The 19,681-nt window shown below is 38.3% G+C and overlaps 2 protein-coding genes across 3 annotated transcripts; one reads left to right on the forward strand and one right to left on the reverse strand.

Annotated features, from left to right (window-relative positions):
* Positions 1 to 1,217: 1,217 nt before the first annotated feature.
* LOC143879422 (TORTIFOLIA1-like protein 5) lies at positions 1,218 to 5,892 on the forward strand. Its single transcript, XM_077381800.1, has 5 exons — positions 1,218 to 2,257; positions 2,347 to 2,455; positions 2,783 to 3,348; positions 4,623 to 5,089; positions 5,496 to 5,892. The coding sequence occupies exons 1-4, from the start codon at positions 1,418 to 1,420 to the stop codon at positions 5,073 to 5,075; spliced, it is 1,968 nt and encodes a 655-aa protein (XP_077237915.1). The 5' UTR covers positions 1,218 to 1,417; the 3' UTR covers positions 5,076 to 5,089; positions 5,496 to 5,892.
* A 1,074-nt stretch (positions 5,893 to 6,966) lies between these two features.
* LOC143879423 (ras-related protein RHN1-like) lies at positions 6,967 to 18,127 on the reverse strand. Of its 2 annotated transcripts, none has more exons than XM_077381801.1 (7): positions 17,874 to 18,127; positions 17,415 to 17,492; positions 17,155 to 17,322; positions 14,639 to 14,687; positions 9,623 to 9,696; positions 7,418 to 7,511; positions 6,967 to 7,326 (listed from the first exon to the last, which is right to left on the reverse strand). In XM_077381801.1, exons 1-7 carry the CDS (start codon positions 17,904 to 17,906, stop codon positions 7,226 to 7,228), a joined length of 597 nt encoding a protein of 198 aa, XP_077237916.1. In that variant the 5' UTR covers positions 17,907 to 18,127; the 3' UTR covers positions 6,967 to 7,225. The 2 variants fall into 2 exon arrangements, with proteins under 2 accessions (XP_077237916.1, XP_077237917.1); XM_077381802.1 differs by having other exon boundaries at positions 17,870 to 18,126.
* Positions 18,128 to 19,681: the final 1,554 nt, after the last annotated feature.

The raw sequence follows: 19,681 nt of genomic DNA on the forward strand, positions 1-19,681 counted from the left end.
AATTAATTAAAAGTTGGAGAATCCTCTGAGAGGCTCCCCCAACCATGCGATGCCTCTAACCTTCTACTCCATAGAGCCAAGCATTCCTTTCTTACCACTTGTGTAATACTACTATTCTTAGGTTAAAACCTGTAATGAGAAAAAAAAAAAAAAAAAAACAAAATCTGTATACTAAATTAACGCCGACATTAGTTTATTGGAGTTTCACGTGAGCTTAAAGGAAGCTCTTCAACGTAATACACGAGCATGCCCATTAATTTGGTGGGCCACCATACTCCTGAATATAGAATCATCCGACGACCCTAATTATCCGATTGAAGCTAAGATAATCCGTCCTCTAAATTGTTGGATTAGTGATTAATGAGAGAGAGAGAGAGAGAGAGAGAGAGAGAGAGATTACAATTATTAATGGGGTGAATGCTTAGTGCTATATAAAGCACAAATGTTGGGTCGAAGAATGAATGTGTAAGTGTAATTGTGAGGGTTGATCTTGTAGAACATCATGAGCTGAACCACTAGGTCAAGTCCTATGCATAAGATAAAAAAAGACTACAAGAATCAATGCCTTAGCTGTTTTCCATCTAATAATGAAATAAAAGGAACCCAAAAACGAGCCTTGATGATGGATCAAATATATATCCGATTAAGATATTTTATATGTTCTGTGCATGTCTAGTGCTTTTTTTTTTTTCCAAAAAGTTTTGTGGGGCCCACTTCGCAGGATGATCCAAACCGTTCATTTGGTGGCCCGCAACATAAATGGGCAACACTCCGTTGATCATTTCCGTAGGATGATCCTAACCCTCCGATCTATATAGGGACTGCACATTATAGAAACCTCTACAGATCTTAACGTTAGGATGGTATGTTGGGTGCAACCTATTTAATTGCGGGCCATCAAATGAATGGTTTGGATGATCTATTGGGTACAACCTATTTAGTTGTGGGCCAAGAAATGAACGGTCTGGATCATCCTATGAACTGCTACGTTGAATGTAGTCTGGATTTGTGGACGGGGCCGGCCTAAAATACAGGGAGGAGCCTAATAACAGCCAGCCCCTGTCCAAAAAAGGGCGCAAAAAGATGAAGGTGTAAAAAATGGAAAGATGCAGATATTTACATGCTCGTTTTGATAGTGACACTCCTTCTCATCAACAGCAAAATACACTACTCCCATACGAGAGATAAGAAAAAAAGAAAGGCAAATGGAAACGCGGTAATCCCCCCTCTCCTTCAATTAATATAAAAGGAGGACGGTAGCCCATCTGCTCAACTAAAATCTCACCACAATAACAAAACAGGCAACAACCCTCTGCCTCCTCCTTTCTTCCGAAAATAGAAACAAACGGTGGCGATGCTACCGGAAATGGTATCGCCACCCCTTCCCTAAACTAACTCCTCCTCACTCCTCTCCCAAATGGCTCTCTCAAAACCTACCCCCACCATAAAACGCTCCACTCCGAGTCCTCCCCAAAACTCAACCTCAACTCGTGACTTAAAAAAGCGAGTCATAATCTCACTCAACAAACTCTCCGACCGAGACACTCACGCCATTGCCTCATCCGAACTCGAATCCATCGCCCAAAATCTCACTAGCGATTCCTTCTCCCCATTCCTTTCCTGCATCTACGAAACCGATTCCTCCCAAAAATCTCCCGTCCGTCGCCAATGTGTTCGTCTCCTCTCAGTCCTTTCCGACACTCACGGAAACATTCTAACCCCATTCCTCCCTCGAATGGTCGGAAACCTAATCCGCCGACTCCGGGATCCCGATTCCGCCGTCCGCTCCGCCTGTGTAGAAGCGGTCTCCGTTATGGCTTCACGAATCACTAAACCCTCATTTACAGTCTTCTTAAAACCGCTCTCTGAAACCCTAATTCTCGAGCAGGACTATAATTCTCAGATCGGATCTGCTCTCTGTCTCTCTTCAGCAATTGAGGCCGCACCGGATCCGGATCCGGTTCAGTTGCAGAGACTTCTTCCGAGATTTATAAAGCTTTTGAAAAGCGATAGCTTTAAGGCTAAGCCTGCCTTGATCTCGCTCATTGCTAGCATTGTCGGTGTGGGTGGTGCTTCGAGTTCTAATCTGTTAGGGCTTGTGATTCCTTGTTTGTTGGAGTTTTTGAGTAGTGAGGATTGGGCTGCGAGGAAGGCTGCGGCCGAGGCGTTTGCGAGGATGGCGGTTAGGGAGAGGAATCTGTTGTCTGAGTTCAAATCTTCTTGTATTTCTTCGTTTGAAACTCGAAGATTTGATAAGGTTAGGAACTGCTTTTCTGATTGTTTTGGATCTGTCTATTTTTTTGTAAATTGTGCGAGATTTGTTCTGATTAGTTTTTTATAATTTAGGTAAAGATAGTTAGGGATTCCATGAACCGGATGTTGGATGCTTGGAAGGACATTCCGAGTATTTCGGACGATGTTTCGATTCCAGCTCAATCGATTTCTTCATCAAGAGGTAATGCATTTTACTTTGGCTGTAGGAGTAGGCTTCTAGGGAATTTTACTTTGGCTTATAGACAAATCAGTTAAAAACATTTCTGTCCTTGTAGTTCTACCGAATGATTTTCGTTCTAATAATCGGTTTGGCACTCACAATCGGTTGTCATAATCTTAAACAAACAGGCCCTTAATATGATAATACTCAAAATCTCCAACTATCTTCTGTTGAATTTTTGTTTATTGTTACCTTTGCTACGTTCTGTTTGGGTCTCTCTAAGAATTCTGTCTTCTCAGATTGAACCTTATCACATCATTCGCTTGTTGTTCTGCCTTTTAATGTTAGATATTGCAAGTGATGGTCGCTTCCCAACTGCGTCTAAAAGTTCTGATACTCTGAAGTCTGATTTTCCATTTGCGAGGAAGAAATCTCCAATAAGTAGATCATCCCAACCAGATAATGCCTCTGCCGCAACAATTAAGAATGGTAAAGAGAGATCAACTCCAGCCTTGTTCCGTAAGCTGGACCACAAGAAACCATCTGACTGGAAAATACAGATTGCTGTTCCTCAGAGGCCTTTTACAGACGTCTCTGAAGACAAAGTTTGGAATAGTAAAGGGAGAGATGTGAGCATTCCAGAACAAAATGAAACCAGTAGATGTTCAAAGCCTGAAGTAAAACGTGCCCTTTTCGATAAGAACTGCGACGAAATGCTACATAAGTTTGGTGGATTAAAATCTGCATCTCGTGTGGTTCCATTTCACGAAAAGGAAAGCCTGGAATCTACTGTGGTACACAGCAATAATACTGAAGAATTCTGTGAGGGCCACAAAGACAGTGATCTGTCCCTGATCCGCAAGCAACTGGTTCAGATAGAGAATCAGCAATCCAGCCTGCTAGATCTTCTTGAGGTAAAAGTCTTCTCCTAGGATACTACCTTACTTTCTTGAGGAAGTGCACTCTAATTATTGATCTATGGGTCTTAGATTAGTATTTTGTTGTCCCTTTAATTGTTTGAGATCCAAGTTGTATAGTTCCCATTTATCTCTGATAAAGTTACCTTACAACATAATTCCTCATCATTCTTAACAAGTATTCATATAGTTTGTAAAGAGATTTCTTGGGCTACCAATCTTCAAAACTGCAATACAAAGGTCTAAGGGCAAGACCTTTGACCAACAATACAGCCATGACTATGTCTACATGGTTTGTATAGAAAAACATGATATACAAAAACAACCTGTCTTGTAGAAGAGATCCCTTTTCTCATTGATTTGTCTTGTCCAGGGCTAGCGCTCGCCTGTTCAAGACATGTCGATCAGTTTACTCTTACTGAGAACTAGGTGGAAATTGCTCGTCTATTTTACATGGAACTAAGATGATTTTTTCGGTGAGAGCATCTTTTGTTGGTCCTATTAAATCCTTGGACTATTAAATCCTTGGATTTTATGGCAATGGTAATTGCCTTGAAGCAGCTCATAGGCCAAATCTTGATGACCAACTACAATATCATCAAATCATAGGGAAACACGTTTATCTCCACATTTGCCTTCTACAGTGTTATTATATCATTGTGATTTCTGTTGGGTATAATTAGCTCATTTTGTGCACTATTCCAGGAGGCACAAAAGTTTCCCTTATAGACTCATCATTCTTTTTGTTTAAGATGAATGACTTTGTCAGAACACTATGATGAGAAGAAGCACCATCATTTGCAGTACATGTCAATGATAGCAGCATGCATGCAGGCCACTATAAAGCATCCATGATTGAGCTTCTTGCCATTGTAGGGTTCTAATATGATTCTCCCTTCCTTAGTCCTGGTCTTAGACTTTGGTATACTTATTACTGGATCCGCATCATGACCTTCCTGGCCTATTACATATAAAAATGTAGGCACACATTTAAGTAAAAGCCCTATGTGACTATGTCCATCCACGGTCATCAGATATTCATTGTTATATTCTCTTACAATCCGCCTCAAGAACCTGCCAATGCAGATTGAAATTTGCATGTGGATTTACTTTTTCATTTCTGTATATTGGGCTTTACCCTTCAGCATTTAATCCCTTCTCCTTGATCTTGAGATATTGGTTTTGTTGATTGAAGTGATACATTTTAAATTTGACTTTTAAACCTCCGCTGACTTCATCCTTTCGGGTTTTCTTGTCATGTCTTAATATAGAGGTTCATTGGGAACTCACAGAACGGAATGCGCTCTTTGGAGACAAGAGTACATGGCCTTGAGATGGCATTGGATGAGATCTCCCATGACTTGGCTGTGTCGACTAAAGGCATGACGAACACCGACACTGCAGGAAACACATGTTGCAAATTACCTGGTGCAGAATTCCTGAGCTCAAAGTTCTGGAGAAGAACGGAAGGCCGATACTCTGGCTCGAGGTTTTCAACATCAGGCATATCATCATTGGCTGCCGACTCTTACAAGTTAGAGAACCGAAGGTTCGGACTCCAGGGTGGATTTGTCGTAAATCCAATAGCAGAGGCTCATTCTCAGTCAATTGGATGTTCGGAGGTTGGTTTTAATAGAACATTGAAGATCGGGCTCATCCATGAGACAGAAGGTAGGAAAGGTCGCGATAAAAACAGACGCGATGAGGGTTCATCTGTCAGCTAGTGTTTGATCAGCAGGTGATGCACCCATGATCTAATTATATTTAGTTTCTTTTTCTCTCTGTTAGTGTTTTAGCATTGAGATTGGAAAACCTACTGCAAAGCTTGTGATATTTGAAAATAAAAGTATAGTCCACGACGTTCATGGGGTGAACCCATCATTGATGTGTTATAGCCCAAGAATCAATTGAATTGGATTATCCTAATTCCTAACACCTGTGGGTCTCTTTTTTCCCAACATTCATTGGCCGTCCTCTGTTAAGACGAGATCTTTCCATCAATTCTCAAAATCCAAAACAAATAGGGCATTAATTTTCCTATTGGTTTCTTAGTAAGCTTTTCTGTTTTCTGTTAGGCTACTGATGCCATTGTGATCTTATGGTTTTTGCATTGCATTCTGACTCTTTTGATTGCTGTCTATTAGATCACAGGCGTAGTACTTGTGATGGCGGGGATATCAGTCGGAATTTGAGCCAGGAGGCGAACAGCACAGCACCATGGATCATCTTGAAGTTGAAACTGCAGACCCTCCTTATACTGGAAATTGAATCTGTTAGGAGTGAAAGAGAATGAGAAGAGGGTTATTCTTTTAATTGTCCTTTCTGTAATAGCTTTGTTTTAGTTTACATGGCATATTCCTTCTCCATGTCATTTTTCTCATCCCTGCCCATTGCCCAGAGGTGGAATATATGCATGAAAGAGATTCATTTTCTCAGGTTCTACTGTCTGAAATGGGGAAATAAAAGAAATTAATGATGAGGAACTGTGGCCATATGACATGGGGGCCTTGTCAACATGAATACCATATTTGCATTCATACCCTCTCCCCTGTTTCGATATTCTCAACCTCCTTTTATTTTAAATTTCTCATCTTAATCTTGGCTTTACAATTCCCAACATTTTATCAACTGTCAAAACAGATGACCAATATTGACACGAAGTTGATGCATCAGATTGCAGGAAAAACATTTCTGGTTGAAAAAAAAAAATCCTGGAAAATTAAGAGCGAAATGATATATATCATCGTAAATTGAAGGTCCCTGTTTTAACCCCCCTGGTTGAAGTTTTTCCATGTGTAAAAAACAAGCAGTTAAGAAATAAGAAATTTTGCAAAACTTTTTTTCCTTTATAAACTTTTCCAACAAAATATCCTGTAATCCAAGCAGGGTTAGGTATCCAAAAAAAAAAAAAATATTAAAATCAACTGGCATAAAAATGCAGGAAGATAGTTCAAAGTTCAGTCCCAAGGCTTCTGATACATAGTCGATGTATAGTGTTACCATAGGACATACTTAGTTTATAGACGCTGTCTTCACCGTTTTATGGTTTTTGTTTTTATACTTCTCCTATTGGTTGTTGGGCTTTCTATCAATCAATAAGAAGTGAAAAATAATAACTCAACTCAACTAAGCCTTTGTCACAAACTAGTTGGGGTCGGCTAATGAATCCTTTAGAAGAAGCGTAAAATAATAAGAGTGCTAATATCCCAGCAAGGGAGTGAGGAAACCAACTCGGCTGTAAAAAATTGTAACAGCGAATGACAAAAGTGCAAAGCAAAGAGGAATGCCAATATCAATATCTACCTCCTCTTTATCCACTTCTTCATTAAGGATGGAATGAATTTAGTTGTGTAAAAAAGTTCTGTAAATTCATGGTGATAGCTAGCTACCTCGCCCTAACAAATAGTATTTTGATTGAAGGAATATGTTTTTTAAAAAGATCAATTTTTCGATCCAACACAAACATGTATGTGTAATCCAGACCGTCGATCTTGTAGACCATCATGAAGCGACCCATATGGTCCGGGTTCCATGCTAAACAAACATTCCATTGGTAAAGAGAGAGTGCATGTCAACCAAACAGAGAGGATTTGGTGCAAAAAGGGGACAAATCAATGCATGTAGATGGTTACAATAGCATTCATTATTCACAACTATAATTGACATAGAGTATGATATCATTGTAAAACAATTCTGATCTTGCAACAATAAGCAATCACCAACAAGACCCAGAACTTGAAAGAGAGATGGTCCAGCTTCAAAACTAGTTCTCTTTCATAGCATGAAGCTGAGAATCAGCTAATCTTCTGGCTTGACACAGCATTCAAGTATAGTAAGCACATACAGAGACAGTTAAATTATCTCATGTGCATTATTATCCTGAGCAACAAAATAGTCTTCTACGCCTTTCTTGTGTTGCATTGTGCAGATTTATCCCCGCCGGGCGTGAAGGAGAAGCTTTTATCAGCCGTTTTGCTGAAAAGGAGATTTTGAACTCATTTTAAGCATGATCCAGAGTGTTAGTCAAAAGTATGCAACAAGAGTTGCAAATGATGCTTGAACTTACCAATTTCATAGAACAGCTCGTTAACATTTTGTGCTGTCTTCGCAGATGTTTCCATGAAAAACAACCCATTTTCTTGAGCATGTTGTTCACCTACCTGCAATATTCAATGGGGGGTGATCATACTATCATCTGCATTGGTGCACACTTAATGAAAGACCATTGTGCCATTTTATGAAAAAAATATTGTACGGAAGGAAAACAAAGGGATAGATGATGAACAAACACCGACCTGTACAATAAATCCGAAGAATAAATAGATTCACAATTCATGAAAAAGTATCATAGTGCTAATTGAATTGTAATGGATTAACGAAAAGGATGCCTAAGCCTTTTTTTAAATGATGATATCATTTAAAAAAGGAAGGCAGCAAGGCCCAGAAGTCTACACTACACAACCAAGAAAGCCAAGCAACAAGAATGGAAAGCACCAGACAAAAGAAATGAGAAAAAGAAAGAAAGAACAAAGACTAGCATAAGCACACATACAGAAGATCCAAATGCCTAAGGGGGAGATAATCGGCCTATTAGGATCTCGAAACTTAAAAATCAAATAGGGGTTCCTACTCTCCCAATCCCCAAATCCCCATCATATTTGTACCTGATGATTCGATGTCAGTGTCTCTTTCTCTTCTCCAAAACTCCGTAGTGACATTACCTTTATTGCTATCATATTTGTACCTGATGATTTGATGCCAGTGTTTCTTTCTCTTCTCCAAAACTCCGTAGTGACATTACCTTTATTGCTATCAAGGTTTGCCAATTCTTGGGTTCTGTTTAAAGAACTAAGAAGGAAATCCTAGCGAGGAACTAATGTATGAAAGAATAAGAAAGAACTAACCATGATTTGTGGGGCTACACAAATGCATATTGTCAGACATCGTAATAACATAATATCTACTCCAGGATTCTCTATCAACTAGTGAGCATTTGATATTGTGAACTAGTAATGAAAAAGGCAAAAACTTTGAAGGACCTTCATGTTACATGCTGCAATTTACTATTCCAACCAAACTTAGTGCAGCAAGCAAAGACAAGACTAATTTTCTTTTTGAATGGTTTAAGTGTTTAAACTTCAAATCAGTATTTCAAAATGAAGATGTGGGCCAAAATGAGGCCGAAGCAAACCCTAGTTGACTCGGCGTGGTGCAGCCGAGTACTCTGTTGAAGCAGCTGAGTACTCAGTTGATGTGGTCATAACTCTAGAGAGTGAAAGGAGTTTTGATTGACTTGATAGGGGAAAATGCAGACTCTACCAATAACTTGGCCATGGTTAAAGGGAGTAAACTCGGGCGAGCTAACGATTGAAGCAAAGAGTTTTGAAACAGGACTGCAAATATAAAAATAAATTGAGGTCAATAAGTTGACTATCACTTCATTCGGGAAAACGAAATTGTGTGTGCACGCTACATTAGGTGGCCAAAATCCTGATCAAAGGAGAGACGGGAACTAACAAAAGCTTATTACTTGCAAACTTACTCCTTACATGTCCATATCTCAGTTTTAGGGTGAGAACTAGAAATTTAATTACATACCATATTTTTTAACTGAATAAGGCTGAGCACATTATTTTTTTAAAAATTATTTCAGGGCATTTTAATGTAAGACCATCAAGAAGATTTGTATATGAATCATCTCATATCAGCTAAAAATAGGCTTTTGATTGGTTTAACACATCAGATATTGTACTTCAAAGTCGTATGTCTCTGTAATCCTATAAAGGAACACATTGTGAGTCTTTATTCTTTAAGTACTTAGAAGGAATGTTAGTCTTTCGACTCTTTCTAACTTGCCTTATGCATATTATAAAACAAATCCATATGTTCTCTTGGTATGCTTTAAAAATAACTTGAGATAAAACTTGAGCTAAACCCTTATTCTTAAAACTTAACAATTTCAACAAGATAATTATGTTTCCTTGGGAATTTATCCACTGTTTATTTGTTTCTCATCCATTTATCTCTAGCTCCCCAAAGTCATTTCATGTTTCTAAGAGACTGTCTATTTGTTTCTCCACCATCTCCAATAATCATACCTACTGCCATTTCCTGCATCTATTTGCTAGCATGTCAACTATGATGCAAAAAAACTAAATGCAGGAAATAAGATCTTTATATGTAAATTTGTAAAATTCAGAGGAGCAGGCAGACAATCATGAACTGCAACAACACAAAGGTAACAAAATCAAGAATATGACTTCACTAATACCTTGGCATCCACCTCTCTCTTTTCTTCCAAGTCAGCCTTGTTGGCCACCAACAACATCACCAAATTTGGATTTCCTACAATAGAATCAAATTATTTCGAAATTAGAAACATGTAGCAAAAATATACCCACATGATGCATCTAAAGTACATAAACAGTTGTGATATTGACATCTAGGAAAAATTAAGATACAATTATGAATGTAGATTATAGAAGTCATCCCGATAGGACCTTCTCGCAAGAACCAATTCCCTTCCATTATGGAATTGGTTCAGAGGTAGTGTTAAAAGATGACGATTGATTATCCACTCGCCTAAGGGATCAAGGTTGGGTGTCACAATCCAAGATTGATGCATTCAACCCCTAACAGACAATGGTCAAATTGTAGAGGAAAAAAGATTAACCTAGCCCTTTTACCTGGCTACAGCATGTTAATCTCAGTAGTAGCTAGCTCAGAAATTCCTTTTTTTTTTTGAAATGGCAAGATCTATATTAACAAAAAGAGGAAAATGCAAAATGATGAACACATTTATGTGTGAATGGTAGGTGTAAAGAGCATGCATATTTTATATTTAAAGCTGTACTACTAAGGTATTTTCTTTATTTTTGGTGTTTCAGGATTATTTCTGGATTTTCATGGAAAATGGAGCTAAAGAGATGAAATTCTAAAGAATTTTCCATCATTTGAAGGGTTTAGATCATCTATGGTTCATCAATTGGTTGGCTTGGATTGACCTTTGGGAATGATTTGGAGTCGTATAAGCAATTTATCCCAAGTCCCACTAATTGTGCGGTTGAGATCGTCTTATGGCAATGGGCTTGGAGGGGGAAATAATTCACATTTGTTGACCGTCGTTTGAATGGTTAAGATCAGCCCACAAAAATGATTCAAGAAGTGCGACCATTGGTAAGATCAAAATTCATATTGAAGCCTACAAATTTGATGGTTTGGATCAATCAGTGGAAATTATATTTTGGTCACACAACCGATTTACATTGTGGCTATTATTTGGACGGTTGGATCGACTTACGGAAATAAATCAGAGGGACAATCAATTGTCATTGTGGCTAACTACGTGAACGGTTTGGATCATTTTATGAAAACTACTTCGGATGCCATAATATGTGCCTTGTATGGTGGGCCTTCTCATGCTATTTATATACTTTGGTCATGATTTAGAAACCAATTTAGAAATAGCAATTATCAAGAATGAAGGCTTACATCACTCGTTTGGACTGTAGTGGATAAAGTGCTATATATATACTTAGACATTATATGTATATGATATTCTTGATTTGGGGAAACACAAACCGTTCATAACTTTGGAAGTGGTGAAATCATTACTAAATTGCTTTAGGGGAGTTGACTTGGAAGGTAAAATATAAATGGATATAATTATAATATGGGAAAGGTAGCCATGCAAATTGCCATGCAATGACTGAATTGCCAGGTATGAGATTCCAAATTGAGAAAATTGTTTATTTTTAATGGGCTGAGTGGAAAGCATCATTAGTTGTTAAAAATAAGATATTTTAAGTATGGAAGGTCTTGGGTATCAATTGGAAGTGGGCTATATATTTCTTCAATTAAGAAAGGGCGGTGGATGTGAACTGAGAAGTGGGCTATGATTATCAATATGAGTGGGCCCATTAAAATCTCATGATCGGATCATATCTCTGGGTTTTGGCAGATGAGTAGTTTCACTAGTTGCTTAAAATATTTTAATTTATATCAATGGGATTCGGTCATTCAAGGGTGCCCCACTAATTGTTTCTACTTATATTCGTCCAAGTGTGTGAGATTGCCGATTGTGCAAGGTTGCCAAGTGTACAGGTTTTCCCTATTTTCATTAAAAGAAATACCTTATTATGGTTAGGTATTATTCTACAAGGCAAGAACTTAAGAGGAAACCTGCTACTCTCACTCTCTCCAAACAGTTTTGGATTCCCTCATCATTCGGCTCATATGGGTCCGCTTTGAGTTCTCTACAATAAAGAAAATGATGCTTTCTATAATCACTAGATTAGAGATCAAAGGCTGAAAATGACTCCTCTTTCTCTTGAAAGTGTATTGATTAAGAAGGACACATGGGCTAAACTTTTAAAAAGCAACCTTCCACAATCCATGTTCGACAGACTATATCTCTCTCCTCTCTCTACACTCTCTTTCTCTCCCATGCTCTCCTCTCTCTACACACTCTTTTTTTTTCTCTCTCTACCTCCTCTCTACTTCTCCACCATTCTCAAGCTCTCTCTCTCTTAGGTTTTCTTGTTCTTTTTCATGCTCTTTTTCTTTTCTACTCTCAACCAAGGATCAATCATCCACCGTTCATTCCAAGGTGACACTAAAGCTTGAAGAGGAGGATTTGGCCAAAGTTTGAGGAGAAAAAGACTAAGTTCTATTTAATTTTTGTTATTTATTTTAAGTTCAATTTGATGTAATTTTGTTTCAAGTCAAGTTAGTGAAGAAGTAATTTGCTTTTGTTCCATTTTCTTTCAAGTTCTATATGGCAATTCTTCTCCCATCTATCTCTTTTATTTTTGTTTTTCTTCACTTCTTCATGAATAACTAAATCTTAATTACTTAGGGTTTAGTTGAAGCCATGGGGAAGGAGAAATATTTATAATTAAATCAATCTACTCAATTGAAAAAATTGTGTAGGATTTTGTGTTTGGAAAATCCCAATCATTCATGCCATTGGCTTTCCCCTTTCGTATGAATAATTGTTGATTAACAAATATAAAGTTCTATATAATCAATGTAAATTGGAGAGTGGATTTGATTAATTACTTATAAGGAATGACATCCCTTAGATCTTATTCCTTGTTGACTAGTTGATCGAATTTTCAACCAAATTCAAGAGTTGTTTTAATTAATCAATCTAATCCAAACTCATGGTGGATTCTAACCCTAAGTAATCTTTTATATTGAATTAATGTTTTTACACTATTCCAAATTATTTTTGCAAATTTCCAATTAACTTAGGCCCTTAGAATTTTGGTTTTCTAATTAAATTAGATAAGTAGTTAAAATAAATCATTAGAACCTTGTTACACTTTGCCTAAATTAGGATTTTAAATAAAAAAAAATCTTAGTTAAATTTGATTCTTAGATTGATTAGAATATACGCTTATATATAGTGTTGGCTCCGAGGTCAAGTCCACGGAAATCCTGAGTCTATTCCAGACAACATTATATCATAGCTAGTATTCTAATCGATACAAGAATAGGACTGACAACTAGATTTCCCTTCCCTGAGTTCGACCCGTATTTACACGATCCGTGCACTTGCGGTTATTTAATAAATCTAACACAAAACATGATTACAAAAGGGGGTAGAGGTTGCCCACTAAATATATCTCTATGGACCCCTCTTACAAAGGGAGTCTGATATATCCTTAGCACTCCTAGAAATAAATGGGAAAGGAAAATCGTTTCTGAAGCATAAGTATTGTCATCAATTATGTATGTCATCCTCCAAGGCCTGGGATCACATTTTTAGAGCTATAACATTTATGTATCATCTTCCACCCTAAGGGAATCACCAAAGTTGGCAATGAAAATATGGCTCCCAGTATGAAGGGCCCACACCTCCAGAGGAAATACAAGAGAATTTAGCATCAAATCAAAAGACCACGTAGATAGACAAAGGATTAATTAAATTTTCTGAACTGAAATGTAATAAATAATACAAACTAAGTCCAGCATTAAAAAAAATACAAACTAAGCCCAAACATCTTGTTTTCCTTAGTTGAAATGAAATACTTACAGGTGAATTACTTGGCCCAAAATAACACGTCTTGGCTGATATAGACCGGTACTGGTCACTACAAGCCGCAATGAAACAAGACATTACATTCGGGTGAGACATGTGTCTTTCCCGAGAGACATGTGGAAGTGCTTTGGTTGCATATAAACACAACCTTAATCCAAAATATTTCATCTTTTTCCCCCTTTTTTGGTTGCATTTCCTATTATTCCGGACTGGCAAAGGAGGATTCATGGTTTACCCTTTTGCAGGCTGTACATCTATATACTTCATTTCCAATACTCCTATAGATCCTAATGTCAAATTATTAAAGGACTAGTGAGACTTGCATGAGGATCCTAGCAGACATCGTCCTTTCAAGAAAAATAATCACTTAAGAGTGGAAAGTTATCCAGACGTGGATTGGGCAAGATTGCCTTCCGATATATGTTAAAAAATGAGCCATTATACTTTTTTTGGAGGAAATCTAGTTACCTAGCAAGCAAGAAGCAGAATATGGTTGCATGATCCAATGCAAAGGATGAGTATCGAGCAATAGCTCACACTTGTGAGTTGGTCTGGCTGAAGACACTTATGAAAGAGTGGGGATTTGAATTTTTCAAACCGGTGAAGATGATGTGTGATAATCAAGTAGCAACCTACATTGATAGCGATCCAATGTCTCATGAAAGGACTAAGCACATTGAAGTAGACTCATTTTGTTCCAAGCTAGACATGGATAACATTTATGTTCCAACTTGAGAGGGAAGTGTCAAGATTGATATAGTTTACATTAACTTTATATTGGAGTTTCAATGTATTTCCTTTAAGTTAAAGTAGGTTATTTCTTGTAATTAAGATAGGGCCCATCATAGAATTCCCGAATCGCACTATTTGTAACTTACTACAGCTCAAACTATGTAAACACAATAGACCATGGGGTTGGGCTTCAAACTCCATGAAATTTCTCTTCTTCCTATTCTTTCTCTCTTCGTCTCTTCATCTCTTCTTCGTCTTCTCCTATACAAATTGGATGTGGCTAATTTCTAAACATTAACAGACATAAACTAATTGTATTTTGTTCATATGTAATCGATGTTGTTTGTTTTTTCAAGTTAGGAAGGAAACAAAACTTTATCTGTCTTCACTAGAACATTGTTGAAACCAAAAGCAAGGTGCAATCAAACTGACTAGTTAGTAGCTCAACTTGGTGTAGTTAGTTATATTGGATACTACAACAAAAGGAGAAAACAGAAGTAAATGAGTTACCTTGTCTTTGGAGTTCTTGAATCCATTTTTTAGCACGAAGAAATGAATCCTGAAGACAAAACACCATGTGTCTTACATGTTAGATGCAATCTTTCATTCTTCTCAACAACATGAATAAATATATCCAACATTGAATAAGGTGATTTATGGGATAAAAAAATCAAAGATAATATTAACATGACATAAACTTGTCTTTTAAAGTAGACAGACTAATAGACAATACAACTCACACACACCTACATATACATGGATTTGCAGCTTGCAAGCATATGCTATCACCATTGTTTAAAAACACCTTTAAGTCAATCATCGATTCAGCCACGTTGACTCCACTCTAACTTAGTCGAGTTCTAGTTCGAGTTTGACCTTTTCCCTACCAAGTCAATCAACAATTCCTTTGACTTGCGTGAGTTAATACAAAATTTACTGCATCAATCACTAACTTTGCCAGGTCGACTTTTTTTACCATGGCTGAGTTCAAGTCTGAGGATGAGGTTTTAAACACAGGGTTATCACCCACACAGTTAAAGAAAAGCATATAAATTAATTTTTTGTGCTAGTATGCCATTAACTATTTTATTTCATAACAACTGCCCATATACACATAAAATCTTTGTTTTGAAAGAAAATGAAAGAGAGAGAAGAAATAAGAGGTTCCAAAATGCAGAGAGAGAGAGAGAGAGAGAGAGAGAGAGAGAGAGAGAGAGAGAGCTCAGGGTTCTCATTCGACGACCAATGTGGCAGCTAAAACTAGTCCTTTTGTTAGTGCTGGCTAGACCCTGGATTGCCAATATTGATCCCGTCAGTTGGCTCGGCCACCTCTTCGGATGTAATATTACTAACCGGGATGAGATGAAGTGTCTTCGTCGCTTCCTTTATCGACTGGAAAGTACTTCAGCTTCCATTTGCCGATTAAGTTCACAGGCTTCAGCCTATCATGTCTATCTTTCTCCCTCCTCTGGACTATCCTGAGGTATTGACTCAAAAGCCTCCTCTGATCACATGACGAGTATGTCTCTTTTATTCTCTAAGTATTCCTTGTGCTATCGGAGAGATGGAGTAAATATTGCAGATGGATCACTCTCCTCAATAACTAGAAAGAGTGATATCAAAACCGGTAATCACTTATCTCTCACATTTGTCTTGCGCGTTCCTTAGTTGTTTATGAATTTATTGGCAAGTAGTAACATAACAAAATATTTGAATTGGCATGTGACCTTTTTTTCTAATTGTTGTGTGTTTTAGGACTTCTTTTTTTTTAACCCGGAAAGATAACAGATAACGACCCCGGGGCGGATCGGCAAATTTATATATAAAAAGTTGGGACCATACAAGAGGAGGGGAAACCTCCTAGCCATCAATACAGGAAGCTATAGCCCTAGAAATAGAGTAAGGAGGAGGGGAAGCCTCTAACTTGACAAAATAGCAAGCAAAAGCCATAGGAAAAAGACAACATTACATTCAATGCTTATAAGAGAGAGTGCCCTTAGTTGATCTTGCTTATGATGTTGGGAAGGCCAAGTGCATCACATCTTGCTGCCCCTCTTGCCAGGCGAGGCATGGAGGCCCTCCAGGAGGGATAGAACAAATTGGATCTTGATGAGCAACAGAAGTTTGCAAGGGCATCTGCAACTGAGTTTCCCTTTCTGAATTGGTGAGTGCAAGTGGGAGACAAAATGCAAAGGAGTGGTTGAATCTCTTTCCAGAGATATTGGATTGCCCAAGGGATTTGCCCTTTCCCGTCGATGAGATCGATTAGAACTTTGCTATCTGATTCCACGATCATCTTGCTCATATTAAAGGCCTTGCAACAGCGGAGCCCGTCCAAGAGCGCACGAGATTCCACAACCATGTTAGTGTCTTTCTCGTAGTAAAGAGAGAAAGCTAAGATAACCGTTGATTTTTCATTTCGAATAACTCCTCCTCCACCTGCTTCTCCAGGGTTCCCCTTCGAAGCTCCATCTATGTTGAGCTTAAGAGTTCCTTTAGGGGGTCTCTTCCATAGAATGTGTGTTTTAGGACTTTGGTGAAAGGGAGGATGATTGGCATGATTTGTCTCCAACATATCATGCCTTTGTTAATTCTATTTTCTTCTTTGTCTATTACTAATAATTTTGTAGAGGCAATCTCCAAAACAAAGTGAAAGGAAGCAATGTGGGAAGAGATGAAGACTTTGCCGAAAAATCTGACATAAGAAATTGTTGGTCTATAAGAAGGGGAAAAGGAAGTAGGTAGTAAATGGGTGTTTACTGTGAAGCATAAGCTGATGGATCGGTCAACGGATATAAAACATCATCACGATCCAATCTAAAAATTCCAGAACAAAACCATTCAATTAGAATTAAAATCTTTGTGGTGGAACCAAAAACATAAGGTTGTTATATAACTTGTGTTAGTACTTTCACAGAAATGCATACGCTCATTTGCTTGTCTTTCCAGCACTTCCCATTATAATGAAGTTGGAAACAAACAATTACAAAAGCAACAGACACACGTAAACAAAACTTAAAACTTACCATGCTTGATATGTCATACACAACAACAGCTGCAGCTGCCCCACGATAATACATAGGGGCCAAACTATGGTACCGTTCTTGTCCGGCCGTGTCCCATATGTCAAATTTTACAGTAGCCTCATTTAGTGATATTATTTGAGAGAAGAACGCAGCTCCTATTGTTGATTCCTGAACTTAGATTAATGTTAAGGGTCCTTAACCATTACGCGAGCAATCAAACGAAATGAACAAAGCAGAAAATGGGGCAAGAGCATACTAACCTGGTAATCAAAAAATTGGCCTTTGACAAATCTCAGTACTAAACTAGTTTTCCCGGTACCCATGTCCCCAAGAAGTACCTAGAAAAAGCACAAACGTGTTTAAACGATTGAGAAGCAGTTCCAGCAAATGTGTATGCAAATAACCATCATCCAAATCAATTATATGATGACATGATCCTCTTATGCCCTGTTTGTTCTGGATTTTGAGAACTCATTGTGAGTCCAAAACTGATTATTGGACTATGATGTGATCCTTAGGCCCTGTTTGATTTGAATTTTGAGAACTCGATTGAAAAGCGCTTCAAAGAACATAATTTAATTTTTACAAGAGATGGGCAAATGGGTCAACGATAAGATTTCAAAAGAATTTCAAAACCCCCACGCCAAAGGGATGGATGGACTCAAGAAGGGAAAAAAGGTAAGAAATGATCAGAAAATGAAAAAGAAAAACGTACCCACCAGCTTCGCCTGTATGTTCTTGTTGCCCCCCATCCTCGAAGAGTCTACCTGATTAAGAATCAAAGATCAACAAAACCTAGGTGGATACAAGGCCTCTTGTCTTAAGCTTTGTACATACATAGATGAACTGACACAAGATCTAGAGAGATAAGGTAATTGAAAGAGGGGAAAAAAAAAAACAGAATGGTAGGTGAGACGTGAGAGAGAGAAGTCTGAATGGTAGGTTTCTGGTGTCATTCATGCGACAGGCCCCGAGGGGCATTTTGCTGATAATAACACCCTCTTTATTTCTACAGCAGATAAATAATTTCCACACACCCTTTTTCTTATAACAGCACCCTCTTTATTGCAAGAGATTAGAGGTAAGGTTAGGCCTATCAAAAAATAATAGTTAGGCCTATCAAATAGACGGCCCAGATCAATAAAAGGGCATTCCGCACGATCGACTTGGATTAGGTACTAAGACTGATGATCCCCGTTACAGTCAAAATTGACTGATGATTGCTGTTACAATCAAAATTGTGTTGAATACACAGTTACTTGTAATCTGGACTGTTGTGTAATCTGGACTGTTGATCGTGTGGATCGTCATTGGATGGCCCACATAGCATTGGTCCCATGACAAATGTACATCTCATCCACAATATTATGGGAAACAAAAGCCAATACTTTAGCTTCTGTCGACGAACCCTAAATGAGGCCTAATAGATCAAGGTAGGACAACGACAACTGACTCGACTTTGTATTCGTGGGTTGGATCAACGGACCCAATCACATCCATGTGGCACATATGGAGAGAGAGAGAGAATAGCCACCATCTTTTTAGCATTTGAAAACTATGGTTTTCGTTAATAGTAGTAGAACACAACATGTTTGTGATGGTCTTTGCCTCTTTGGTCCATTGCGACGCCCAAGTTCAGCCATTCGTGATCAGGTGATCTTATCAATGCCTTTTAGGGGGTGCAATTCGGGCCGGGCAAGGCCCAACTCGAACCAGACAGGTTCAACCCGGTTTTATTTTGGGTAGCGTTCGAGTTGAGGCTCTGGGCAACCCGACCCCATCCCGACATCTCTTTCTTCTTTTTCTGTTATCTGATTGAATGGATTGGGGAGGCGAGCTTTGTGCATGTCGACTTGAAATCAAGAACGCACATGCCACTGAGACCAGTCTTGGCTACAAATAGTCAGAGAAAGAAATGGTATTTTGTTTTGTTTGGGAAGGGTAATGACTAGTGAGTACTGGTATTGGGAGGTTATTTTGGCTATTTAACATGATACTCAACCTGGCTGTGTTTTCTCTCCTTTTCTAACACTCAGAAATTCCCTCCCAAGCACGTATACTCCTAGGGGTGCAACTCGGGTCGAGTAGGATTGAGGCCAACCCGACCCAAGGAACCCTTTTTCCAGCCCGACCCAGCCCTAGTTTTTAAGCTTAAAAAAAATTTCATAACAATGTCAGGTTCACTGGGGTCGGGTTGCCAGACCCTCAACCCAAACCCGTCTTGAACTCAGCCCAAGTTGGGAAAAGTCAGCCCGAACCGAACTCAACGCGACCCGACCTTTTTTCGGGTTGAACCCGACCCGAGTTGCACCCCTATATACTCCACACTGAACATTCAATCAAGCTGCATTTACATTTGGTGATCACATCTATACATTTCAATCAAACAGCAATGAATGGCTGCTGAATTTTACCGTAAGACTCTTTCTTTCTACGTAAAATTGGCATAAAAATGTTTATTTTTACGCACATGTTATGTAGAAAGAAACAGAGCCTAATGAATCTTCAGTTCTAACTGCTAAATCAA

The sequence above is a fragment of the Tasmannia lanceolata genome, unplaced genomic scaffold (assembly GCF_043159265.1).
Source record: "Tasmannia lanceolata isolate RefF3 unplaced genomic scaffold, GAP_Taslan_0.1 ptg000006l, whole genome shotgun sequence".
Lineage (NCBI taxonomy): Eukaryota > Viridiplantae > Streptophyta > Magnoliopsida > Canellales > Winteraceae > Tasmannia > Tasmannia lanceolata.

Excerpts from the sequence above, each read along its gene's own strand:
- LOC143879423 (XM_077381801.1), bottom strand. The coding sequence starts at position 17,906 with ATGGGGGGCAACAAGAACATACAGGCGAAGCTG. Across the intron at positions 17,323-17,414 it reads GCCAATTTTTTGATTACCAG|GAATCAACAATAGGAGCTGC; the intron begins GTTAGTATGCTC and ends ATCTAAGTTCAG. Across the intron at positions 9,697-14,638 it reads TCAAGAACTCCAAAGACAAG|GAAATCCAAATTTGGTGATG; the intron begins GTAACTCATTTA and ends ATTCTATTGTAG.
- LOC143879422 (XM_077381800.1), top strand. The coding sequence starts at position 1,418 with ATGGCTCTCTCAAAACCTACCCCCACCATAAAACGCTCCACTCCGAGT. Across the intron at positions 2,258-2,346 it reads AAACTCGAAGATTTGATAAG|GTAAAGATAGTTAGGGATTC; the intron begins GTTAGGAACTGC and ends TTTATAATTTAG. Across the intron at positions 2,456-2,782 it reads ATCGATTTCTTCATCAAGAG|ATATTGCAAGTGATGGTCGC; the intron begins GTAATGCATTTT and ends TTTTAATGTTAG.